Raw genomic sequence first — 27832 nt, forward strand, 5'->3', positions numbered from 1 at the left:
CCTTAAAAGTACACCAGCAGAAGTCGTTCTTTCATAAATCAGACACTGATGACGCACAGCTGTATTGGTGCTCTTTTTTTGACCATCCAAACTTCCAGGACTTAGCCCAAAAAACATCTACATTTAAAGAGGGTAAACTAATGAAAACCTTTGAAAACCCACAATCTAGTGAGGGCAGGACAATGCTTTGGAAAAGTGGATGTGAACGAGCAAAGCAACAACATTGTTGCTAGAATCAACTCCAACACTGCACAACCCTCCAAGGATGAGCAGTTCAATGGATGGATGGATGAAAAAGTCAGAGATTACCTGCCTTAATCTAAACTATTAACATCTACTCCAGAAAAGTGATGGAATATCTTTTTTATGACTGAACTTTGAAGGGGCTATATGTAACTTTCTTGCACAATTAAATTGTCTTTTATGGCCGAATCGTAAGAGAACGGAGACTAAATTAGGTCAAGGAAGTGACATTGCGCGTCCTCGACATCCTCGACAGTGGAGAGCAGCGATTGTGCCTGACTGGATGAAACAAATTACAAATAAACGACCGACCTCTAGCACAACACGGACTCCTTCACAGACTCCACGTAAGCACAATAAAACAAAAAAAGGATTTATCTGTAGAGGCCCGTCAAGCCAAACTAGAATCTGACTGGCATCGGGCAAAAACTAGAGTGAACGGGAAAGCTTTTCATTCATGGAGGGGACTTCGATATGTTCTGGGGATAAAAACCGACCCAGAGATGGCTTCGCTTCTGTTAAAAAAAGATAACACAATTCCTCTAGACCATGTGAATTTCGTGGACGATGAAGATGTTCTCTCGTGTATGTATGAGCCCGCCAACGAGCGCATGCTTGAGCAGTTTGCCCAGCGGCCTGCGGTGTCACTAGACAGGCGGCGTTTTTGAAAGTCACTTCTAGCCCCTTTAAAGCTGTAGGCACAGAAGTGTATCATCACATATCTGCATGGTCAGCAGTGCATCTGTACATTTTCTCGACATTGTTATCTTGTGATAAAGAGTCACATCTTAATTAGCTCATTACCTTAATGACAGCAGTCTTCGCACCATGCAGCCATTACCCACGCTAATGATGTGATCTTCAAGGTAAGTTCAGCCTATTTCTATTTCTGACTGTTTTATACCTTTGCAATTCTAAGTTTCAATTCAAGAACAACCAGAAATGACTGCTTCTCACAGGAAAATGGAGCAAACTGATGAATTGTGTGCATGGATAGCATGTCTGCTTCTTTGCTTACTTCTAAACTTTTATATCATTTCTATACGAAAGTTTCTAGAAATCATCCAAAACTTAAGTTGATCTGTCAGAAGCTTTAAGAACACTGCAGATGTATCCGTCAGTCGCCACAGATTTTTGTTTTTGTTTCTTAAATAACATACTTTATATATAAAAATACAGCAGGCCCAGTGATGTCAGTGCTCCCCTTTGAACAGTCATCCAGAGGAAGTACTTAAGTACAGCAAAGGGAAATAAGACTTAAGATTTGAACAGCAGACTTGCTCAGAGGTTGTCCTCTTAAAGCCTTGCAAAGTTTCATTTCACAGAGAAACACTGAGCCGCAGCAGAGGACTGACCAACACTTTCCCATTCATGCGAGCTCCAAGCTCAGAGGCCAGCGAGAGTGAAGCAGTCACTGTACATGATGAGTTACAGTATGACTGTCCACCTTTCAAACTAGAGCAACAACAAAAGTTAGTTATCAAAGGCCTTTTTTGAGAAACTGAACAGTTTCCGCTCCTTTTCAGTTTCTGTGCCAGATGTGTCAACACACGCCTGAAAACAGCTGCATTTTGATCCTCTCCTCAATCTTCCCCTCCTCCTTGACCCCTCCTGCATCCATCTTATACACATCCGTCCATCTCACAGACTTCTCCTCAGTGGACGGCAGGATCTCGTCGATGTCAGTTTCCTCATCCTGCTCATCGACGTACACCTGGCTTCCTGGCAGGAAGGAGAGTCGTCTTTGATAGTGCTCCTCCTCCTGCACCTCCTCCTCCTCCTCCTCCTCCTCGCTCTCCTCTCCACCTCTCTGAACGCTGTCCCTTCTCTTCCTCCTCTCTGCCGCTTCCTCCTCATCCGTTATGTTTCTTCTCCACCTGTCCATCTCCGTCTCCGTCACGGGGGACATGTCCTCTCTCTCCTCCTCCGGTTCTCCAGTAGATTTCTTCTTCGCCTTGCTGCGACCCCTGAGGTTCAGCATCTGAAACCAAAGAGACGAGTTGGAGACAGTTTTACACTTTGTGCTGCTTCTTTGTCTTTCCATCTCTCCAGACACCTGACAAATCACAACAAAGCATCTTTCATGACGCCTCTTTCCTGTAGTTTCAGGTCGGCTACCTGCCTATTATTAGACTTCTCCTGGGTGGTTTTATATTTGCTGTACATCCCATATTTAGTAACATGACTTTTTAATGACATATACTCGCGTATCCTAAAGGCACAACAGAGACGAGTGACAGATTCACAGTGAAGATTGAAGACAAAGGGGAACAAACCTTGAAGTCTTTTCTCTTGCGCTGCAAAACAGGTCTCTGAAGGAAGAGGATCTGCTTTGTCGACAAACTCCCGTCACTACACAAAGGAAAGGGGGGGAAAAAAGCAGCACTTTAGCTACTGTTACCTGTTATGTTAAATTCTGAGGAGCTGGCACATCTCTGTGTATATCTGAATCCAGCTTCTTTGTGGTTTTACAAAGTGACAGGTTACAAGACTACAGCACAGCAGCTACTGTGTTTTTTTTGCTCGCAGCTCCGACAGATATCAAAAGGGTTTCATGTTGAGATGAGCATATGATCATGATTTGTCAGATCTCAAGCCATCTGTCCCATGTATCTAAAGCTGCACTGTAGGCTCTAATCCCAAAGACAATCAGAAAGACAACGGGATAAAATCTTATTCAGGAGAGGGAATATAAAGAAAATGCAGCTGACAGGTTTACTCGGGCTAAACTTAAATGTAACCTTAAATCTCCTGATATTTTTTGACAAAATGTCTCAAAGTTGTTTAAGTGCTTTGATGATTGCCTGCAACCAAGGGGTGGATCTGGAGTAGCGTAGACACCGTTGGAATCTAATAATTGACCCCAGGTGCCACCGCTGAACCCAAAACACTTGATTGAGTCCGAGGGATAGTCAGGGATTAGTTGTTTTTTTGGCAGAGGTGATCCTTGTGTTATTCTGGTTGTGTTTTAACAGGCTGATTGTAGCTTTCTTTGGATTTCAATCTGGCACATTTCCTTTTGTTAGTGCTTTAGATTGTGACTTTGGACTTATACTGTACTTCTTTTTTCTTAAATGTATTAGTGGCGCGACGGTGGCGTAGTGGAGGGTGTGCACGCCCACGGACGGAAGCTGTGGTCCTCCAAACGGCTCCTTTGATTCCCCACTCTCTCTCTCTCTCTCTCTCTCTCTCTCTCTCTCCCCCAGATTTATGACTCTAGCCACTGTTCTCTCTACAATAAAGGCAAAGAAAGCCAAAAAATAAATCTTACAAAAAGTGTGCGTGTACACAAACTTCATGACACATCTGCAGGAGTCATGCCTCCACTTGGCTGATTTAAAAAAGCAGGCCTTGTCGCAGCTCGAAGTTTTGTCAAACAGTTCCTAACTCAAAGACTTTCATTCACAAATGACAACAAATCTGCAAATCTTAAATTGTCAAATTATATGTTTTGTTGATCAAATAATCTTTGTCTTTCATCTTTGTCAGTAGGAGTGTTAGTTTATTGTTGTAACTCCGGATGTAGTTGCTACCTGTTTGTTTTCACAATTGGTGTAGGTAACACACACATCAGCCTCCATCCGTACGGAGCCAGAGACTGCAGCAAAGGGATGTAGTCTGTCTTCACCACAACCCCCTAAACAAGAAAAAGAAGGGGAAAAAAATCATCCGGTGGATACAGAGCACACATATGCATGACCACATTACGGCTACAGTGTAGGTCAGATTGTAGCTCAGTCACAACAAGCATGCAGCACTTCTTTCCCTCGTCTCCTCTCTTGTGGGATGTTTGACAGAAAACAGCATAAGCCTTCGGTCACACAGGATTTCTCACAGTGCACATCTCAGAGTATTAAAAGCTAAAAAAAAAAAAAAAAGAGAAAGAAAAAGACCCACATCAACTACAGTCCACTGCTCCACCACAATGGCGTCGTAGGAGGGGCCTGTGGTGTCTTCCGCTGAGCTCTGGAAGATGAACACACTGTCCACACATGACAGCCCATTGTCTGCAGAGAGAGTACAAATTAGAGACAGGGTTAAATAAACAGTGGAGGATGTGTGTGAATCAGGCAAGAGTTACAGGCTCATCTCTTTTATCCAATCTCTCACTATTGATCCCCTGCTCCCTTTGGTTTAAGCCTTCTTATTCCATGGGTGACTGAACAGTGACTTATGGAGTAAGCCGTGGACTTACGGCACATCATTCCATGCATATCATCCTTTACCGAGAGGTGGAGCAGACATCTAATGTCTGAGAGGATTTCTGGTCCTGTCTTACCAAGAGACAGATGAGAGGGACCCGACTAGTGAACAATTGTTGGTCAGAAAGTGATAAAAAGATCGAATGATAGAATAGTTCAGCTTAAGCAGACATTAAGCATTTTTTACTGCAGGATCATTAACAAGGTTTTTACCAAAGCCTTTTGCCATCTACATTAAATGTTCTACGACAAATGTAGCAGCACAGTGTCCGACTAAAATCCATGCATTTAAACAGAACTGCCGCTGTCAGAAGAACTGCTAACAGATAGGAAACATTTGTGAAGTGCTTACACAGGAAGTGAGACATTTGTAACGTTCAGTTGCGCAGCATAGCCTGATGCGAGCCGTCAGAACAGAAGCATGGGTAAACAAACATGGATGGAGCAGTCTTGTTTAATGTGTTGCAACCAGAAACACTTCAAGATAACGTTACGAGCTTTTCTTTGAGAAAATCACTGTGACACTCACGCATACGCTCAAGTGTTGGTGCATTTGAAACAGTGTCGTTAATGTTGCCTGTCCTTAAGTTTTTCTCCGTATTAGTATTAGTGAAGGGTGAAAGTGCTTCCAAAATGACATTATCAAGAGCAGTTCATAGGTTTGTCTGTCAAACATACCGTTATTGTCTCTAAGGTGGAAAAACCCGTCGATCAGGAGCGCACCGCTGGTGAAGTGCTGCGTCATGTGGTCAAGCCAGTGTGTGTCCACCTCTGTAACTTGACCTGCTTCCTTTTGAACTTGCAGCGGCACTCTGACTGAGTAAAACCTCAAAGGTGTGTTCAGCTCTCCTGTGTGGTTGTACAAGGCAAAGAGCTGCATCCCTGCAGGCACACAAAGATATGAAAGGTTGACAAGCCGGACACAACAGAAAAGTAATTGTTATGATGATTGGAAAATGATCCGACAACTAACAGGAATCCACTTACTACCCTGTGCTGGTGGTGAAGTTGAGCTATCTTTCTCTGAACTCTTTAGCCTGATATGGTTGTTGTTCTGTGTTGTCACTCTGCTCTGCCCGTCTGATAAGGTAGAGCCGGGCTTTCTTTCATGGCTTCTATCCACTTCTGGAGAGCTAAGCCAGCTGTCGGAGCTTGAACTCTGTCTCTGTCTCCGGGCGGATGCTTTGACGTCTGGTAGGTGGCCCCTCTGCTCTCTGATCACGCCTGCACTGTCTGGAGGGCTGGGACTTACTTGGTTTTCATCTTCTTCTGCAGGGTTTTGATGTGGACACCCTTGAAGAGCCTCTACATTGGGCTCACTGCGGTCTTGAGGTTGGTTTGCTGAGCCTTTGAGGCCGTTCTGAAATGGCCCGTTGTCCTCCTCGTGGTCAGGCTCTGAAGTCTGGATGGGATTCAGAGGCTTTGCGCTCTGCTCTACACCTTCATTATCTGACTCTGGAGACTCAAAGGGATGGTCAGGTTCTACGTCATCGTGATGTGGTTCTGTGGGATCTGTCGGGCTGGTGTTGGTGCTGAAGGGAAGTCGATGTATGGGTGAAGGGCTAGAATGTAAAGAAGACAGCTCCTCTGGGTCCCAGTTCTCCAAGTAGCAGGGTCCTCCACCCGGCTGCTGGAGGAAGCCGACAAACATAACCCCTTGCTCGGCTACATCCTGGATCTGCAGGGATTGACATGAACACATATTGTTAATAAACAATAAACACTCTTTTGGAATCATTTTGAGCGACACGTAGATATAAAGGAAGCCATTCACAGCATCACAAATAAATTTGCACCTTCTTTTCCAAACAAAGCCTCATTTACACACAAACAAAGGCTGACGTGCGGAGAGTCGATATTCTGCAAAATAACATCCTACCTAATCATGTGCAAAGATCAAATATTCAAATGACAAAAGGAACTCATTATCTCAATGCCTCAGTGTGTGTGAATAAATGTGTGAGTGTGTGTGTGTGTGTGTGTGTGTGTGTGTGTGTGTGTGTGTATGTGTGCAGCTCCCACCCGTAGAGTTCTGGTTGTTAATTGTCAGCTGATATTTGGGCTGTCAGTTTTCGACAAGCTCAACAGGAGAGAAATCAGATTGCAAACTACCACCAAACAATAATGAGACACATCTTCCCCTATTATACACTTCTTTTGACACTTCACTCATCCACACTCGCACACACTCGCACACACACACACACACACACACACATACACACACACACACACACGAACACACACTTCAAAAATAGAGAAAAAGTATTTCTATTACTGGTGAACACGCTCACAAAAACACACTAACGGTTTTATCTGATGGTAAGTCTTGAGACAGATTGAGAGTGGGTGGGCTTGTGAGTGCTGGAAAAATAGAAGTATAGAATTTTTAAAACTGAACACACACATACACACACACACACGCGTGCACACGCACACAGACGAGCCTGTCAGTCTCTGCCCTGTGCTGCTCCTGGTTCTTATCTCGAAACTCTCTCTGGCAGTTTCTTGATCTGATTGGTTATTCATGTCACGCTGCCGGAGCCTATCACATTATGCACAGTGATGTGCATTTCCATCCAATCAGGTTTCCCTTTGTGCTCGATGGGTGTTCAGATGCAAATCTATTCAATAGAGCACATTTTCATTTCCCATTGTTGGACCGTTGGTGAATTCATGAGCGCAGAGGCTAAAAGTGAGTTTTATGGCTGATAAAAGCCAGTGAAGTGCTGTGTATTAAAGGGTTAAATCCTTACTAAACTTTGGAATCATTTCTATAACATGTCTGTTTTCTTTATGCAGCTTAGTTAACGGAGAGACACCGATAGTGAAATCCAGTACTGTTGGAAATATTCCAATCAGGTATATTTGCTGAATTTGAAATTGACAACCTTGAATCAGATTTTCTCTTTTTAAATTCTGCATGTGCGGGAAAAACAGACTGTTACAGATAGGCAATTATAGTTAGCTGTCGTTGGCCCTTTGAGCTCTGTAATGTTTCTGTAGCTGTCACAGCTGTGCTTTGAAGTAACAAGTGGGGAGACAAAGAATGAGGGGAGTGTTTGAGTACTTTTAGAGTCGATGTGGCTTTTAACTCGTATGATGCCCAGTGTGATCCTGATTGTTACATTGAAATTGTGTTGATAACAGGGTGAAATCAGTTTGGCTTTTCAACTGGCTAAAATACAGTTACAACATTTATGTTTCATAAAACATCATTTTGGTTAAATTGTAACCCTGAGTTTCAGGTGTACCAGCTATACAGTCTTAACCTGCTAGCCTCAAGGAGACACAAATAGGTTACCAGAGGGCTGACATAACAAACCTTTTTTTCTTTCAACTCACAAATGATTTCATTAATCTCCATTTTTTTCAACCAAAATGAGAGTCTGGTTTATTTTAGCTGGAATAGAGAACATCCAAACGTACGAAGGCAGAGTCATCGCAGCACGTGTCAGAGGCCAGAGCCTGACTAAATGGTGTACAGTACCCACTTTCTCTTTAAAATATAGCCCCTCTAATCTAGTTGACCTACAGTATGTAAAGACAAAAGGCCAAAAAAGATTCTCTTTAAGCTACAGTTACAACTTTGTCAGAACTGTAAGTGAATAGGAGGAACATTCAGGAGAGCTTTTTGGATTTACCTTTAAAGAACCTGTGCTTCATTTTTGGTTCAATGTCAAACCCTGGTCTCATGTAAACTGAAGTCAGGTATTCAAATTGTAAACAAGTGAAAAGAGAGTAAAGGTATCACATCAGAACTTGTAGATTCAAAGAGTCCATGTAGCTGAAACCGAATAAGTGGAAAAAGGTTTAACTGTTGATTCTCCAGACTCTCAAACTGGATTAAGGGAAAAGGAAGGTTTAAACTATTTCTCTCTCATTTTGCTTGAGCTTAATTCAAGCATTCAGTGTCCTTCAGATAGATTTGCCACTACGAGGCTTTTTCTTGAGTAAGTAATTATTGAAATAATTCCTGTAATTTTAAGCCCTTTATTCTGCGTAGGTTCATTATTGTTGTTAAAGCCAGGGTGTACAAAGATCCCATTCTCAAAGAAGATGCAAGAGACAGAAGAATGTGTAATATAAGAGCAAACCTTAGTCTGAAGCTTCAGGCATCTATGTTTGCAGACAAATTCATTTAGAATAAATCATATTAAGCCAAAGCAGCTTTGTTGGTATGTTTGTTAGGCTTTGCGCTCACCCTCTTGACGTAGCTCTGGATCATTTCTGGGTCAGCAGCCTGGTGACCGGCCACACAAACATCTGTCTCCAGACGTTGACGCCCCCACCTCAGCCGGCTTTTCTCTGAACTATTGCAGGGAAATGAACAAAACTGAATAAATACAGTATTCAGCATCAACCAAGTGTCATTCTGTTCAGTTAACATCTGCTTTTATAACTCCCAGAATGCCTCATACTGTCAGTCCAATGACATCAGAGCAGGTCCTTCACAACGTAGCATTACAATGAGACCGAGGGTTACAGATGCTGTAAAATACTGCAGTCACCCATTTCCATGAGCGCCCATTGACTCGCAGTGATCACAGCAGAAACATGATATCAATTCTAGTACTGTGTGAATTTTCCATTCAAGTCGAGAGCACATTGACTGATATCACAATAGTCTTATTACATGGAAAAAAGGACAGAATTTTCTTCTTCTCCCGCTGCATGACACCATCATAAAAGAAGTATTCAGATACGCCTCTTCAGATTTGGATTGAGGTCAGAGCGAAGGCCACGATAATGTCTTGTGCTCTGAGGCGTGAGCGACATTCCCAGCATCTCAGCCTGATTTGAAACAGTGGATCTGTCACATCTTCTCTTTCATTTTTAGGGTTTCTGATGAAAGGGGGACGGCGGTGATGGGGACATAAAACGGGGAGTAAAGGGGACTAGGGGGGCTGCTGAGGACAATAGAAAGAGGGTTGGTGGCCATCATTGAAGTAAGCAGATGAAAGGCTGGAGAGATGGTTCCTTTCTTTCAGAGCGCCGATCCCTCCGGCAAGAGCTGGTGATGCAATCAGCCGTCTCCACGGTGACAGGTGCCAGGAAGCAGCAGGACCACTTGGCAGGAGGGGCATCAAAGGAGCAGCCCGGCACCTGCCTGTGCACTAGCATGTGTGTGTGTGTGCGTGTGCGTGTGTGTGTGTCTCAGTGTTTGTGTGAGACAGAGTGTGTGCACATTACACTATTCCTTCAACTTCAAATAAAAAAAGAGATCACACAACACGATGCCTAAAACTGTCAGCGAAGCAAATTAATACATTTCATTGTGTAGAGCTAGTGTCAAAAAATGGAGGCTTACAGATACAACCAGAGGAAAAAGTCATCATGAAGTTCGAAGCTATAATGACAGAGTGTGAAGTTCATTGTGATATTAAAATCACTAACATGCTTCACTGATCCCCCTTAAAACATGAAATACAGAACTCAAACTAATTGTATAACTGTTAACAGAATTGATTGATCTAGTTGTTATGACTCAAGACAAAGCTAAGGCTGAGATTCTGTCAACATCATTGTCTCAGGTGAGTAGTTCAGGTTTCACTTAGGTGTTTTAAATTCTTCCTGAGGGAGACATAAAAGTACGTTCCAAATGTTGTGCTCGCCCATCAGATAGATGATGAGATGTTTCACATCACTAGAGTCACGAGGGTTCATCCTGTGGGAACCCAGAAGATGTACATTACATTATATAGAAGAGTGTGATAGTCTTTAGAGAGCCATGCTGAGAAAGGACTAAAAGATAATCTGAGAAATGATTTTTTCCCTTCTACAAAGGACCAATGCAATCAATTATTGAAGACTTTTTTTTTTAATATAAACTGGGTCAAAAAAATAGAAAAACTCACATTAACTAAGAACAAAATCAGAGTGATGTGAAAATCGAACACTAGATCTACATGAATGATGGGAGCAGGTCTCTGCATGCATTGATATGGTTTGTGTTTGCAGCAGATGTGTCAATAACCTCCACGATGAGACTTCCATAATGACGCTCAGCTTGCACACTGTAGCCGAGCTGATAGCAGAGAGGGAAGAAAGTAAGTCTCAGCTCAAATATGGTGGCAAATATTGTGGTTTTAAGTCACCCAAAATATCTGGGTTACAGAGCAGATACGCAGCCCATACTGTGTAGCCACAAAGAATTATATATTATCAAGTACAGTCACAAGTGAAAGAATTGGGACAGAGCTAAAGTTAACCAGTTCTGTGGCTGACTCTGCAATTAATTTTACATCAAGAGGAGACGAGGTGTACAGCTTTACTTGTGGTAATGGGTCTCAACTCGCTTCAACGTCAAACCAGTTAGAAGTTGCAAAGCTGCTAACTTCTGACCCCATTTATCCCCATCAGCCTGCTGCATAAATCATACTTTTTAAAAAAAAACGTGTATATGCCAACAAAAAGGGGCAGGGTGTGTTTACGTTGCGTACCTTGGCGTCTCTCGGACCAGCACAGCCCGGTGGAGCTGGCGCTGAATGTGTGCATGACGAGGGCCGCAAGGATGGACGAATGGGTGGACGGCAACCAGAACGAAACCCTGCGCGTAGAGTTCCCTCACCTGAACAGGCAGCTCTCTGACAGAGGAGAGACACAGCACCGATGACACGGGCACCTCTGCAGAGAGGGAGGACACACGGTTGAGAGGAGGAGGAAAGAGAGAAACATGGTTAGACAAGAAGGGGTACCGGGAAATGGACACGACAAGGACATGACAGGATGGAGAATATGGAGTTAGCGACTTAGAGTGAGAGATGGAGTGGCTATAACCGCTAAAATAACAGCAAAAAACTCAGAGGGAAGAAAAAAAAACAGTGGGAAAGAGAAAGAGGGACAAAAGCATGTTTCATTATGATTAATCCCATTGAACGACACAGCATCTTCACACAAAATATTGAAAACTAATTACACAAGGACTGTTAGCCTCTGTAGCCCTGTCATCAGCAGACAGTTTCTTTTTTGGGAAACACACACATGCAAACATACGCTTGCAGTATATAAACACTGGAGAGTAAGGCCGGCAACAGAAGGATAACTCAAAATATGATTGGATATGATACAATATGAAACACATGGGCCATGATGACAGAGTAGTAATACAAACATTCTGCCATCTTGTGACTAATTCATATAATGATACATCATGATACTTGATTAACTAAAGAATACACATTGGCCATACAAAGGTAAGGTGCAGGAGTAATCGATTTATAATTAAGCTGCAATTTGGAATCAGATTCACCAAGAAATATTAATACGACCCTGTCCCACCAGTCATGACTGTGTCTCCCATCACTCCCTTGTCCTATGCGGTGTCAGTGCATGTTTAATGCTGTTACTCCCTTCTCCCATCGCTGTAAATGAGTGGATACATCGTATCTGCAAAGTGATGCTGGCCTTTAATAAGCCCGCAATATAAGCCGCAGTGTTCTCACGTGTCTCAGATTTCTAAACGTCTGCGGTTTATGTTGTAAAAAATAAACATCACAGGCGCCTGCCTAAAGAAGATGAAGAAGTCTAATCAGAAACCAGGATGCTAGTTTTTCATCATGTATACAGGGATATTAATCACCACCAGGTTTCTCTGTGTCCATGTAAACGCCATATTCCAAATATGATCCAAACGCTCATTGCTTGTTTAGGATGTGTGTAATTAGCAGCAATCACTAACTCAGAAACCTGTCCCCCTTATTGCCAAGCACAATGGAGAGAAAACCCCAATACTTCAGCAGAAATGGTAAGTGGAGCTTATCGTATAAGAGCAAACTGTCACGGCAAATCCACCAGGGAGAGCATAATGTTTGAGAGAACCGCCCTCATGGGGTCAGTGTATTGTAGTGAAGCCTCATCTCTGTTCAAAAGGCTTTTAACGGAACACATGCATGCATGCTCGGCTGTAGTGAAGCCAGGTGTGAGAAAAGAGAGAGAGGGGAAAAAGAGATGAACGAAGAAAGAAAGAAGGAGACAGAGCAGTGTAGGAAGAAGGAGAAGAGAGAGAGAGAGGAGAGAGAGAGAGAGAGAGAGAGAGAGAGAGAGAGAGAGGGAGAGAGAGAGAGAGAGAGAGAGAGAGAGAGAGATGAGGCTGTCTGTTTGTGCCTGAATGCTTGTCATCTTTTCCATTCAATCTCATTTGCATGGGTCTGGAGAAGAGAAAATAACCTGAATAAATTAACTCTCTCTCTCTCACACACACACACACACACACACACACATTAACTGAGCACACATGCATAAACACACACACACACACAGGGACGGGAAAAAAAGATGTACAAGCCATCTCATTTTCAATTTGTTCTCCATCATCTTGCATGTTCTCACATATAGACGCATAACAGGAGATGGCCAGCATGCTACGATAGAAGCACATGAGGAAAAAAAAAATGTCTCAGTTAAACAATGGAAAAAAGAAAATCCAGCCATAACATCAGCTCGCCGTCCAGAGAGCCTTTCATCAAGCAAACACTTAAACGGGTGTCTGTGGGGACTTCTCAAAAGCAGTACAGTGATGATGGTAATAATACCAGCTGGATACTCAGGGTGGAGTGGCAGGCAAGGGGGGTGGAGGGTGGGGGGGTGGATAACATTGCTCCTGTCACCGTAAACAGTCATTAGCCGTCATTAGCTTTGCACGGCTGGCGCTCACCCACCGACAAGATGCAAGGCGAGGCATGGCAGCTAATTCAGGCGAGGCATACAGAAGTTATTAGGGTGTTATGCAGCGCTTTAGGCTCAGGAAGAGACTTCATTTATGCTGTCTGCCACTGTGGGATTTAAAGGAGGGAGGCTGCAGAATGGGAGCATGGGAACAGCTCAGGGCAGAAAAGCCGGGTGTAGTTTTATGATGCCAGTTAAGAGAGGGCAAGGGGGCGAAGTGTTAGAAAATGTTTGAGTGCATTTAAGAGAGATAGGTGTGTGGTTGTTGGATATGTATATGTATGTGTGTATATATATATATGAATGATTTTTTTTGTTAAGGTGTTTTACTAACTTGGTTTGCAATAATTGGGACAGAAAAGAAAACTGTTGTGTGACAGAGTTATCACACAACAGTGTTTGTTTGTCTGATTTTTTGGTTACAGCTTGATGATTTCTATACTAACAAGTTTTTTTTTTTATTTTATGTTTTTTTTTTCCAGTCTTGCATTTCTTAGGATTTTGATGGAATTTCTCCAAAAACATCTCACTGTCTCGTATACGGTACAACCAGCTTTGTTGGTTTTGTTAACTAACGTTCTCACTGTACGTCTCAATGCCTGTCACAGGACACAACATCGGTGAAAAGACAAAAAAAATAAAAAGTGTGACAGATTGGTTTTCTCAGAGAACAAGAGAGTTTCTTTTACTCTGACTCTCTCTGTGAGGTGAAACATCCTTGACCGTAACAAGTGTTTGGAATACATACTCTGACACCCAGGGGTGCATTTGTGAGGGGTGGCTGTTCAGCTGTTGATCCCCACTCTTCTATTTCCATCTCAACCTTGAAGCTTTGACCAAATGTTGGCCCCTACATGTTGGGTGTGACGCCTCACTTTTTCACCCTGAATTTCACAAGCCGTATTTAGAGTGTGAGAGTCCTACTCTTCCTGACACCGCTTGAAAGGCCTTATTAATTCCTTGTACAAATCCCTGAATTGCTGTGTGTGACTGTACAGCACATTTGTCGATGTAGTGAAATCACAGCGCGTTTGTATGGGCCACCTTTTTGCCTGTGTGCACAAGAGAGAAAGAGTTTGCGCTAAGCCTGCTAGGTGATGCATGGGGATTACGACTCACAGCCTCACTGCAGGCTTATCCCTCTGCTTGCTGGAGGTTCACGTTTTATTTAAATAGCCTTCTAATGACTTGCAGAGGTTTTTTAAGTGAGGATGTGTGCCAAAACAGTGACTATAAAATAATCAGCTTCCTGGAGTCAGGGGATCCCCACTGCTTTGGGAATGCAGCCGCTGGCAAAGATAGTTTGTTGGTCAGCATCTGAGCTTTATCAAAAGGGGGACGTGATCTTCTTAGAACGGCTGCTTTATGGGAAATGACTGAGCAGAAACGGCTGAAGCAGGAGAAAAAGACGTTGGCTGTGGTGAGAAAACATTGTGCCACTGCAGTTGCATACAGTCCCATGTACGTGTGATGGCGTGAATCTCTCATTTGCCATCTTTCTTGATATTATTTCTCGCCATTTTGCAGAAAAAAACAAAAAAACCCAACCTGCGGAAGCATTAAGGATCCATCAAAGAAATAGATTGAGCCCTGTCATATCAGCATTTCCAACAATCTTTCATGAAAATGTTTTTGGTTTTACCTGAAAACAGCATGTCAGGCTGCTAAGATACATCAAACTGATGGATTTCTGCTTCATCTGCTGCCTGAACAAAAATACATCACACAGATTCTGATAAACAAAAGAAAAGGCAAAGGGGATGTGTATCAATCTTTGACATGAGACACTAAATCCATCATAAAATCCAGGTAAAGATCACACACAATGTGTCCCAACACACACTTTATTAAACACCTCTATTAAACAGGTATACAGTAACAGTATGTAGAAAAAAAGGGGCGCACAAACACACGCTCTCCGCTGAGCATTAGAATCATGTTGTAAGTTTTAATGAGCCGAGTGGGTCTCGGTCTCTGCAGGGCGGCAGAAAGTCATCAGCAGAGTTCAGCTCCTCGCTGTCTGCTCCACAGACCGGCGTTAGTCACACAGCATCACACCGAACTTACTTCCTCACACATCGTCAGATTCCTGACTCCCGCACGCTCGCTTGTTCTCACACCTCCGACTCCCTTTTCTCTCGACTTCTACTCTCCTCAAGACATTCTGCTTCCCTCCAAATGCTCGCTACATTTCTTGTTTTCTTTATGTCTCGTTCATTCTCTCTTAGACCTACTTTCTTATTATTCTTCCTGCTTTCAACGCTGCCTTTTTCTTCACTCTTCCTCTTTTCTTTTCATGTCTCCCTGAAGCTTTTTCTCGGCTCATTATCTGAACATAGCCTTGACACAAAAGGATTCTGGGTTAAAATGTCACACCTGGCTGTTACATTTCTACTCAGACTCCTCATTCAGGCTGACATGTCGAGGTAACCCATCACTGTTACCAGGGAAATAATGAAGATCATGGCAGCCTTTTGTAAAGGTGGGGAGGTGGGGAGGTGCAGCAGATTGCTGATTATAGTAGTTAGTCATTAATAAGACAGGTTAGCAGTACAAGACTGTGGTTCAGGTTATGTGGGAAAAAAGGCACATGTGACATAAATGGTGTGAAGCACCTAGATTTTTACAGCCTTCGAGTGTAATCAAAGCCAGCAAAATGTTAACACTTGTGTTTTTCCACCAAATATATATATTTTTAAATCAAACTTAATCTGAGATCTGGAATCACTTTTGCCCGGCCATATATAATGATGGACAACATGTTTCTGCCTCCTCGCCTTGGACAATCAAAGCCAGAATACCACAGCAACAGCCAATGACAATTTGTACTGTTGATTTCCTTTGGAGTCAGAGTTTCAGTTTTGATGTTCTGCCAACCAAAACATACAAAGGAGGATATTTAGCTTCTCGTTAGCAGAAACTCCTGATTAGGGAAAGACTACTGACTACTGTCTATAGGGGTGACCCCATATAGTTGAATCTTCAATGATTAGTTCGAAAGAGCCTTAGTCAACTGTCAATTTCTAATGACACAAGGATCATTCTGTTCCAGCTCTATGTATGAATATCAACTTATTAGTACTGCAATTCTAAAAAACGTAATACTGTACTTTTCTACAATATATTTTGTGTATGCATAAATAAATCACCCCACGCAGCAGATCCACATGCTTGGAATTTCATTGGCTACAAGAGATGTCAGTCAAGGAACAGTAGTGGCGCAATTGGCCAGCCTGGAACAGAACAGGGGCAGACGCATCCTTTTAACTCAGGCTCTCATTGAGCCTTATAGGCTGGGAACAGTGAGAAGCAGGTCGTAATTGGCCAGATCAGATGTCCATTTAAAATATTTAAATGTTCGGAGTGAGGCTGGCATTCTGATCTATGGCAGTCAAAAAAAAAATCATTCATAGAAAAAATTAATTACAGAAAATAGAGTGTTAGCAAATTTGAATAAATTCATGGTTCTTTATGGATGTAATGAGTTTGGATTAAATCTTTCATTGGGTTTAATGCTGCACTCCATTTACCTTGGGACTTGAAGTCAGAGTCGGGAATGACGTCACAGCCGAGTTGAGCTTGTTCCAGTTTCAAGTCGGAAAAGCAACATGGACACGTCCAGGAGTACCATTGTTTTTTTTAGCTAATACCAGAAGATAACAACACACTACGTGATGGTTTGTGCACAAAAACAACATGACAACTTGTCCACAGATAGAACTTGCACAACACTATCAGTTTGATTGATTTAACCACACAAAAAGAGGAGCAATAAACATTATAGTGACAGCTTTAATATACGGTTGATGCATGTCGCCGCCATGTTGGATTTTAATTCAGGCCTCGCCGAGTCGCTCCGACTTTCCGACTTTCCGACTAGTAAATTAAGGGGGCGTTCCAGTTGACACTTCCGACTGGAAACTCGGAATATTATTGGATATTATTGAATATTGTTGGAATATTATGATCGGGATAGAACAGTAAACCTTCAAATGATTGGTCAGAAGAGGGTGAAAATTGGTGAAAAAAGTTTCTTTGTAAGGGGTCTGACAGATACGTAGATTGTGGCTGCTACGAATGAGATGTCAGCGTGTGTCCTCTGTATTGTTAATGTGCATGTCTAATAGCGTTGTAAGGTCACCATAATGCAGACTAAATGAGTCTGAAAAAGGGTGGATCAAGTCCCATCATAGAATAAATTGTAATTCCAATTCGAGAGGGCAAATTGTTTACGTTTATCTCTGTTGTTGCAAATGAGAATATGGATTGAAGAGAGCCAAAAAAAGAAAGAAGACATTCTATAAGCAGACAATATAGGCAAAGTCTGACCATGATCATGTTCGACTATGTAAATCTTTAGTTGGGATCACTACATAGACTCTCGTGTGAGTGTTCATAAAGTGTTCTCCTCTACTGGCTTCGGAAATCTGTCACTGAAGCTGTCAATCATGGCCTTTTTTAAAAAAGAATCCACCACATGCCTGAAACATTAAACACGTTATTCCTCATCCTCCCTGGAAACTACCAAGGTTGATTTGACCCAGTGAGCGAGTTGGGCATGGTCACACACAAATATTTTCTGCTGCAGTTAAAGAGAGGCAAAGGCTCTCTCTGTATTATCAGTCTCCCTGTTCCTGTAAAGCTTCACCACTTGCTAGTCAAAGTTTATCAGTAACAAAAAATGTGCACTCTGTGTTCAGCACATTAAGCTTCTCTTCCTGAGAACACAACTTGTATTAATAAACAACCTTCTCGTCTCACATCTCTCAGCGGGGCACCAGAACAGATATTTGTTTTTCATTACTGTGTAGGAGTCGTCAAGACACGCTGGCAGGGAAATAATATTATTAATGGAGGCCAAATTGAATTAAAGCATGGATTTGACCGTGGGTTTCCTCAATGTCATGGACTGACATACAGAATCTGCCTCCTACACACACACACACACACACACACACACACAACGGACAAATGCACAAATACAAATAAATCCCTTTGCTGGGAATGAGGTCTCTCAATCTCCACAAACAATCAGATAATCCTTCAGGAATCCTTCACTTTCACTTGGTGTCTCTCTCACAAAGGGCGAGAGAGAGAGAGAGAGAGAGAGAGAGGCAGGCATACACCCACTCACAATCACACACAAACACACAATCAATGCACAGTAGCTGTGTTTATGCGTTGTTGCCTAAAATAGACTTTACCCATCTAAAGCAGCTCAGGTGGCATCACTGAGTTTACCATATAAATGACCTGCCTGTCTGTCCAAAGATAACACTGACTCTGTAGAATAAGTGCTATAAAGTGTTTTGTGTGGATGTGAATGAGGCTCCATCCCATCACAGCTTGTATGAACAATGTGTGTGTACGCGGGGGGTCCTTCTCTATCTCTATATGTGCTGCTGCTGCCGCGTGGGATTAGACGACTTATCTGTTTCTGCCTCCACCAACGAGAAGGACGACCAATCCTCATGTCTATTGTCTGTTTTGGTCACCATCGTCGTTTCAAGTTGCCAGATCTCTCTCATGGACAGAACTCATTTGCCAAACATATCCGCGCTGGCTGAAAATTAAGTCTCCCAAAGTCTGGCAACCAAAGCACTATCACTTGGCTGTGGCGTCCTGCCTGCTGTCTGTTACAGTGTTGCATTACAAAAAAAAAAAAAAAAAAGGACTTCAGTGAGCTTCTTCTGCACCTGTTTCCGCTTGTCGGGTGACACAGAGCACAGCGCAGGCTTGTAAGGACATAAAGCCATAAGGCAAAGGAGGTGATTTTTTTTTTTTTTTCAAATCTTGCTTTAACACGATCTGTTTCTCATCCTCGCCTCTCTACTCCCTGGCTGCATCCCTCCTCACAGTCCACACCAACACAATGGCAGAGTTAGTATTTTTAGAAACCTGAAGCCGCCTCTAGAGGATTCTCATCAAATGTTTGTGCACACAAATAAACACGCACGGAAATACACAAGATCCCTGTCCCTGTGTACTGTCACTGTGCAAGAGAGAGGCAGGGGGAGGTGTTAGGGCACAATATAGCTGAATCTGTGAATTAGACATCTCTTTGAACTCGCTGCAACGAGAGCGGCACAAAGACACGGCTTCAGCTTCGAAGCCACTGTTTGCCCTCAAGATACTGAGAGAAAGAGAGAAATGGGCTACTGTTATAGAAAGCTGCTGACCTTCACATTTTATTTCACTGGTTAAAGTTGCGACAGAAACTGTAACTATTGTGTGAAGGGAAACACGCATACAAAAAAATCCTGAGTTCAGGATGTCAAAGCAGCTGTAGAGAAAACAACCAACCTTCTTTAAAGACTTTGACTTCAAAACAAATCTTTTCATTTCATTTAAGAGATTAACATTAATCACTCTTGAAAATAACATGATAAATAATCCTTGATAAAATGACTACAAATGAAACATGTAATTGTTCCCTGGTATATCTAAGATTTCTTTTTAGTAATTGGTCTAGAAATCCACAAAAGGCCTCAGATGGAGCCATGTGTTATTTTCTGACTTTCAAAACCGTGAACGAGACAATGACATTATCACCTTAAAGGAGTGAAAATGGCTCAGATATAAAGCAAACGGCTGCCTTATGATGCAGAGTTAAAGGAAGAATGTGCGACACATAAATACAGAAGAAATCAATCTGTGTAAATGTCTCCCTGAGTCATGGCTGTGTGATGAGTGAGAAGCTTGAGTCCCGCCAGATGTACTAGTGTCGGAGCCGTGTTCACAGTTAGTTAGTTTAAAGGCTGGTTTTTTTTAGGTTTTTTTTTTTTACGTATCTGTTCAATGACAGGAACTCAAACAGTAAGGTTACATGCCATAGAAGCAAAAGAATGAGCTGAAGGACATATGAATTTTCTAGATTCATGACAAATGGACATATCTCAAGGTCACTGTTGAACTCAAACTGTGGAGGTTTCCATTTAATACAAATTTAAATGAACACAATTCTCATATCTGAATTCTTAATGACTGTTTTGGGGTCAAACAACTTTATCAATAAAGACATTTTACATGTAAAAAAAAAGACAATCAAAGCATGACCATGACACACCTTTCAAATAAAAAGGGACATTGTGAAGCGCTCACAAGAAAACAGTTTGACAAAATGATCAATAATTTGTAATCCATACCTTCTTTCCCCAGCAAGAAATCCAGGAAGTGGTAGGTGTAGGACACGCCCACTTTAGTCTCCACCTGAGGCCGTCTAAGGGTGGAGTAGATGTTGCCAGGGCTTCGCCTCTCTTCTGCCTTCCGCAGTTTAGGAAGCCTACACCCCATATCTCTGGAGGAGAGGAAAATAGAAAAGATGAGGCGAGATAAAGTCGAGGAGAGAAAAGATGATTAAAAAAAGATCAGGGAGGAAAAGTGAAAAAAAAAGAGGGTGCTAACAAAGAGCCGAGTGGGAGATGAGAAATTGATAGAGTTTCTAAATATACAGAACACATTAGCACTTTCAACAGAGTGTGTGTCATACTCGCACACAAGACTCAGTGCTTTTGCTCGTGTGCAACATTGAGCAGCAGGGAAGAGAATATGTGTATCCAAGTCTCTTATTTTCTGCCACACAGAGACACACAGACACTCACACACACACACACACACACACACACACACACACACACACACACACACACACACACACACACACACACACACACACACACACACACACACACACACACACACACACACACACACACACACACACACACACACACACACACACACACACAAAAATACTGAAATATGAGAGTGTCAACCATTACCTGCTTGGTGGGCTGTGATACGGGCATCTCCTAATCAAATAGGGCTGATTGGGAGCGACATGTTTGATCAGAACGAATTAAAGCAGAAATGAGACTGATTTCCTGCCCTGTCAAGCAAAGCGACATGAGACATGAGGGACGGGTGAGGAAACGAGAGGAGGAATTCTAACATGTTTCACTGCTAACCAATTCACATGTTGAGCAAGGCTAGCCCTTGAAGCAAAGAAATCTGTTATTTCAATACTTTTTTTAAGGCTGTGCAAGGACCGGTGCTACTCTCAAGGGCAGGTGAGTGAACACGATGTGTGCAGAAAAATATTTGCCCATTTCTTTCACTTCTGAATTCAAACAAGCCATTCGGACCCACAAACAATCTGAGCTGAATAAAAAGAAATGCATAAAAACTGCACAGTGGACTCCTGCGGTTATTAGAAGTGGAGGAATGGTTTGAGGGTGTTAAAAGAGCGAGACAAAGGACAAGAGGAAAAAGAGGGTGTGGTCAAATATCGTCAACTAAATCTGATGTGACAGCGTCACCCTGAAACCATCACCACAGTTACACTTAATATCCTCGTCCGCTACGGCTTGTTAGAGCCAAACGGTGAGGTGCACATCTGTGTGCGCACGTCTTCCCTAAAGGCAGGTCTATATCAGTAACTCTGTATCTGATTTAGGAGCGTGGAAAATGACACAGTATGTCCCATTGGGCCAAGTGCACGGACATTAACTCGTCTAACGATCCTACCAGAGTGCATTAAGCCTGGTGTATGTAATCGTGTGTGTGTGTGTGTGTGTGTGTGGGCACGTTTGGTGACTTATAGCTTTGATTGCACGGTAGATGCTTTTAAAAGGTTACGTTTTAAAAAGGCAGCATCTTTGACACTTTTTCCATACATCATCTACCCAGACAGTGTGATCTGTCATTTGAAGATTCTTTCTAAAAAGAAACTTGAAAGAAAAGCAGTCAAGAGTCATTATCCTTTCAATACATTTTTTTTCATACATTTTCATAATGAGGAGAAAGAGGGGGAGGCAGAGAGTCATCAGTATTCCTATTCTTCCTCCCACCACCCTCCTCTCCCCTCTTGACCCGTCCTTTCACCTCTTAAACTCTACTATTAACACTTCCACGTGCCTTCATGACCTTTCTCTATTGCTTTGCTCGGTTTCTCTCCATCTTTGATTAGGACAACTCCCTTCTTTCTATTGGCACAATGGCCTTGATTGGGGTGACATACTAATCATTTTTGTCACCCTCTCTTTTTGTGTTTTCTGGATTAGAAGAACTCCAGGCCTTCCCTGTGTCATCATCAGTTTAACCTGGCTTTCATTTCCACTCCATTCTTCCACAGTTTTGCTCATTTAACCCCTTCCCGACCCAATTTCCCTCTATTCTCTCCATCTGTATCTCTACCCTTCCTGACCACAGACTGTATAAAATATTAGATCTAGCGTTTCATTTTCAGGACTCTTTCAGAACAGTAAAGTAAACAATAAAGCAGTATATCCTATCAATTGTTGTTATTTGTGATTTACAAGTAGCTATCGAGGCATTCAGTCAACCACAAATAGAATTTGTATCCATCCTGTCATCAATATGGCCACTCCAGGATCCAACAATCCAAGAGTGAGAATGACTAAAATGACTCAAGGTTTGAAATGAAACATGGGCGAACAAACAAGTTAGACACACCACAGCAGCTCTCTCCTCTTTTTATTCTGTCCTTGTTCTATACATTTCCATTTAATGATTCCACACAGACGCTTACAACATTCCATTTAGGAAAGCCATCCAACCCCCTCCATCCTCCATCCTTTCCTCCAGCCATCCTGTCCTTCGGTCTGTGTTTTTCACAGCTGAGAGTGCCCGCCGCCCCCCCCCCCCCTGCTGTGCCTGTTAAGTCCCATAAAACTGTTACAATGTCTCCAGACAGACAGCCAAAGAGGCAGCCAATCAGGCCCTGGGTTATGACGAGAGCGTGTAGATCCACTCCCAAAACATTTCCCCTGCGGGACTGAGTTTTAATGTGCTCCGACTGCAACAAGGGCACGTGTTTCAACGGGTGGATGTTTAGTGGTGTTCGGGAGGCGAGGGGGTCGAAGTGATGAAGCATGGGATGGAGGAGAAAGTCAAAGTACAGGTATAATGATGGATTTTCCCTATTGGAGGAATATAAGGACATCCATGGAGTCCTTCATGTTGGATCAGTTTCCCTCATGACTCACTCTTTGCCTTCCTATTTTCAAAGTATCTGTATCCTATTCATGTGTAAATTATCTCAGTTTTAAAAAAGATCACTGTAATTCATTGTACTTATTCAACTTTATGCATGCTGCATTATGCAGTGCTAAAAAAATCACAATAATTTGCTTACTATCTAGTTGGTGGCATTTCATTTTTATTGCTCGCAAATAAAACCAGATTGGTTTCAGTCCTGGTCCAGAGAAGCCTCCAGCTCTTTTCTTTGATCCAACATCTCATCATCGTTTTCTCTACAAACTGAACAATTTGTTTAAAAGAAAAGGCCTCACTTCAACAGACAAACTATGTGTCTGTGAGATGGGGAGAAAGTTCTCATAATTGGAAGGCATGGAAGAAAAAAAAAAAAAAAAAAGCGACGGTTGGAGTAGTGCGGCAGATATTCTGGTGCCTTCCAGACTTGAGGCCTTTTCTCTTCTTCAAACAGAATCTTTCACTCGCTCTCAAACAAACAAACAGGCAGAAAAAGGCCCTGACAGCAGAAAACGGAGAGAGAGACACATGAAAGACGTGAGAAGGAGCGAATGGAGTGAAGAGCACGACAGACGGCGAGAAGCGGTGAGCGGCTCATTAGAGAATCTCTTGTAACCGAGAGTTTAGAAATGACAGCAGATTTGTGCAAAGGCGTAATCCGTCTGCACTATGCCACTGCTACGTTCCCTCCTGTGCCACCTGGAGGGGGGGGGGAGGGGGGGGGGTACGCTTTCCAAGAAGAAGGAATCATTCCCTTCAGAGCAAGAGCTACAGGCCGGTGCAGGTAAATGTAGATAGAAACAGCTTGAAGGCTCTCCAACTGTGACAAAATTGAAGTCTCAGGTAGCAGCAGCCGTTACCATGAGAAACAAGTGGGCGCTGTTACGATATTGGCAAAAACTGAAAACTTAGTACATTACATCCTGTGTTGAAATATGTTAGATTTGATTTTCTCAGCTCTATTCAAACACATACAGTCAGCTTTGTTAATTCCTCTCTTTTAAGTTCATCTGTGGTGGACGAAGGCAAAGTAACCAACATTAGTCAGCGTACGATGGTGATAAACTTCACCACGAGGTGTACTGAATATGGCCAGTTGATGCTGGATCTCTGAGCCCAATTTTTTGATAAGATCAATATAACAAGCTCCCTCATATTAGTTTGTGTGGTGGTGGTGGTGGTGGTGGGGGGGGGGGGGGTGCCCTGAGAGGAAGATTTTATAAATACTCTCTGGTGGATGAAATTTCTCATTGAGAAATGCTTCTAAAAGGATCACAAATGGACCCTTCATGTTTCTGAAGTGAAATTTATCAGCGGCTAACAGATTTTTCTGCATTAAGCCAACAATAGGCCAATTTACTTGGACATTTTAACGGCACCAGTTTAATATCTTCCAGCTGCCAAACAATCACCGTTCTTCTGTGGTCCAAAGTGCAAAAATGAACTTTGAAGCAGCCTAATAATAGCAAGCTCAGCAGATGGTGCTACAAGTACATTGTGGTGTAGAGACACAGTACGGTCATAGTTCGAATTTCGAGGAAGCAAAGGGGAGCTTGGCTTCCCTGAAGAGGACACAAACTCCCTTGAAAGCTTCTCGTTAAACGTTTAGGGGGATTAAAAAAAAGAAAGTCCGCTGTTCCACAGACAAAAATGAAACTTAAAGAAAGTGTAGGGGCAGTGACAGAGGGACAGACGGAGAGAGAGAGGGAGCTACGAGCAGCAGACAGCTGCTTTCTTTCCTGCTGTGGTAAAAAGTAGCTAAATAATGTGCAGCTTTTTCTTCAAGTGAAGTGTTCTTAAAGTGTTGTGAAACAGAAAGATATGACCCGTATTCTGCTGCTTTTGCTCTGATTAGGTTATTACACTATTAGGTAGTAATTATTTTGGGCGTATATGTGACTTGAGATGTCACGGTGCACACCGGAAAATTGGGCTGATACCACTACCAACGCACTCTGTCATACCAATAATTCTCTTAGATAAATGTGTATAAAGAACAGATGCCAAGCAAAAAACTAATGTGCTTTTCAGTAAAATATTTAACTCACGGTGTAGATGTCAGAGTACATGCACTTTATTTCACACCTGATGGTTTACAGTGGTCTTATTTAGTCACTTTTATAGTTATATTTATAGTAGTTTTAATGTTGTCTTTAATCGGAAGTTTAAAAAAAACGTGGAAATCCACGTTTGTTTGATAAAAAGCACTTACAAATAGTAGTAGTTTTTTTCCTTCGTCCAGTAAACTGATTTATAACCAGTATAATCAAATAAAACGGTCCCTGCTCGCCTCCTGTCTACTTTGCTACAGATGTTATGGGCTGATGTGGAAGCCGTACATCCTACTCTTTGTTTGTGCTGGCCTTGCAAGAGACATTTGTGTTTAACTGTAAAAGTATCCGTTTTTATTGTTGCTTGTTGATGAAAACAAAAAACAACAATCAGGGAGATATGCCTCTTATGTTGTGCCATATTGTATTCCTATCACTGAATTTCTAAATTAGAGGTGACAGACTGAATCCTGGGGAGTGGGATTCCCTCCCACTGGGTTGGGGCAGCACTCAGAGTCTATCCAAGGATGATGAGATATGCTGATGATGGGGAAAGGGAAGGAAAACAAGGACAGACTGAGGGGAAAGAGGAGGAGGGGGAGGACGAGGAGGAGGAGAAGAGGTGGAGGGGGGCAACAGAGACAGACAGAGCAGACTGGGAGCATGTCAAGTTGCCTTGAGGGAGGAGCGATTTCCCTTAAGCAACAAAGTAATCACCTCAAACCGTGTTTTAATGAGGCTGCATAGGGAGGATAAAAACAAATTATGACATTGATGTATTGGGCTGTCACAGAGCTGCTTGCAGAGCCTAGTTTGCCCTAAAAAGAACAGTGTATGAACAAAGGAGAACTGTTTGGAGGGGGGGCATCAATTTACTGAACCCTGAAGTGGGCACTTAAAGAACTTAAATCAATCTCGGGGAATGATTGATGACTTCTAAATATCGGCCTGTTGTTTGCATGGCCTATATGATAACCTGATCGAGTGGCACTCAACACAATTGATGCTCCCAAATACGTTTCCAAGTTAAACTGTAAGTGCACCCCTTACATATCCATGTGACTAATTGATGCCCCATGCATTAGTGGGTACAGCCTTGAAGCTTGAAATTACATATTTCTGTTTTGCCTTTTTTCCTCCCTGCTCTCAACATGTTAGACGAGCAGCACGTGGTTGGCTGCTGCTATCGCCCGTTAATGCCGGGAGTTTAGTGAACGGGAAATGATACATGACAGGACGCTTACGCACCAAATCTTAGTTGTGACACACACGCGCGCGCGCGCGCACACGCACGCACATCTGCGAGAGGCACATTTACTCCGTCACACCTGGAGTTCACTTCAACCTCAAACTGACGCTTATTTATTTCGTTGGGTCACGATAACAAACGTCACACGATATCACACAAATGAAATGACTGTCTTGCTGTCTCGTAAAATTCTAAGCAGATATTTTCTCTTTCCATCAGAGAAGTTTTAGTGTGAAAGGCTTTTTTTTTTTTTAGACTTCTCCATGACCTTTATTTCAGTAGAGAACTTCCGCCTCACATGTTGTTGACTGTTATTAAAGTTTATTCAAAAGCAGATATCTTAATTTACACCGTGAAAGCACATGTTTTAGTTATCACATACAACAACGCTGTAGGAAACGTTTAAATTGAGTTTGATCACTAAAGCTACCATTAAGCCTCTCTTAGGCGTTATCTTCACAAAATGTAAAGAAACGGCAGAAAGTTAAACTCACCAATCAAGTCGTTCCCAGTTCAGCAGCTCCAACGCTGAAATCTTCTTAACCTTTCCCTCTCCTGACGCGTGCCCGTCCTCTATTTAATGTCTTCTGTGTCCCCCGTCACAGCTCAGAAAAACTGTGATCCAATGAGAGGTAAACGTAGATCCTCCATTAATAAAACTACAACTGCCTGCTGGAGCTCGTGATAAACACTGTCACCGGCGCGTGAGGAACAGAAGGAAAGAAGGAGCTTTGCGCACATCCTCTCTCCTCCCTGTTACCTGGCACGCGCACATTAGATACTCTGACAAACTATTACTATTTCGTTTAAAAAAAACAACTTAAAACTACTGTCACACAAGATATTTTAACAATAGAAAAAAGATAAAAGGTACGAGCGCACAGTTCAACAGAGATAAAGCTACTGACTATTTGCAGATATTTCTGCTCGCGAGTTAGGAGTTCTTGGTTCAGATGGTCACGCATGGCAATTGGAGGTGTTTGTGTTTTTCAACGTTCTACTTTTAAAAATTCATATTTCATAAGAAGCTATCCAGACTTATCCATAATTCAGAAACGTCTGACTGGGTGGGGCTGACTGGTGGGTGGTCGCGGGCAGAAACAGGGCACCCCGGGGAGACCTGTCACACCACCAGACTGTGACAAAAACAAAACGCTTCATGACCAAAAAGATGATGATGGGCTTGTTGCCAGGGAAGACGGAATCCAACCCTGAGAGGAAAGCAACATCCACTGACAGGCTTACAGTGGCTGGGGAGCAGCAAAGGTGGAAACATCAGACTGAAAGCATGCTCGGAAATAACCTGCTCTGCTGAAGTATCACACCAGAATGATTTTCAAATTAATGTCAAGATTACAATCACAGTTGCTCGTCCAAATGGCGCAAAGAACACTGCAAATAATCAC

The 27832-nt window shown here is 42.6% G+C and overlaps 1 protein-coding gene across 1 annotated transcript; it reads right to left on the reverse strand.

Moving 5' to 3' along the window:
• Positions 1-100: 100 nt before the first annotated feature.
• rftn1a (raftlin, lipid raft linker 1a) lies at positions 101-27763 on the reverse strand. The gene is made up of 10 exons (XM_079367672.1): positions 26921-27763; positions 20258-20409; positions 10889-11072; positions 8650-8758; positions 5433-6123; positions 5124-5327; positions 4141-4250; positions 3777-3880; positions 2520-2595; positions 101-2224 (listed from the first exon to the last, which is right to left on the reverse strand). Exons 2-10 carry the CDS (start codon positions 20403-20405, stop codon positions 1787-1789), a joined length of 2064 nt encoding a protein of 687 aa, XP_079223798.1. The 5' UTR covers positions 20406-20409; positions 26921-27763; the 3' UTR covers positions 101-1786.
• Positions 27764-27832: the final 69 nt, after the last annotated feature.

Source organism: Symphodus melops, assembly GCF_947650265.1.
Source record: "Symphodus melops genome assembly, chromosome: 18".
In the NCBI taxonomy this organism is placed as follows: domain Eukaryota; kingdom Metazoa; phylum Chordata; class Actinopteri; order Labriformes; family Labridae; genus Symphodus; species Symphodus melops.

Excerpts from the sequence above, each read along its gene's own strand:
- rftn1a (XM_079367672.1), bottom strand. The coding sequence starts at position 20,405 with ATGGGGTGTAGGCTTCCTAAACTGCGGAAGGCAGAAGAGAGGCGAAGC. Across the intron at positions 4,251-5,123 it reads CCACCTTAGAGACAATAACG|ACAATGGGCTGTCATGTGTG; the intron begins GTATGTTTGACA and ends CTCTCTCTGCAG. Across the intron at positions 3,881-4,140 it reads AGCAGTGGACTGTAGTTGAT|GGGGTTGTGGTGAAGACAGA; the intron begins GTGGGTCTTTTT and ends TTTCTTGTTTAG.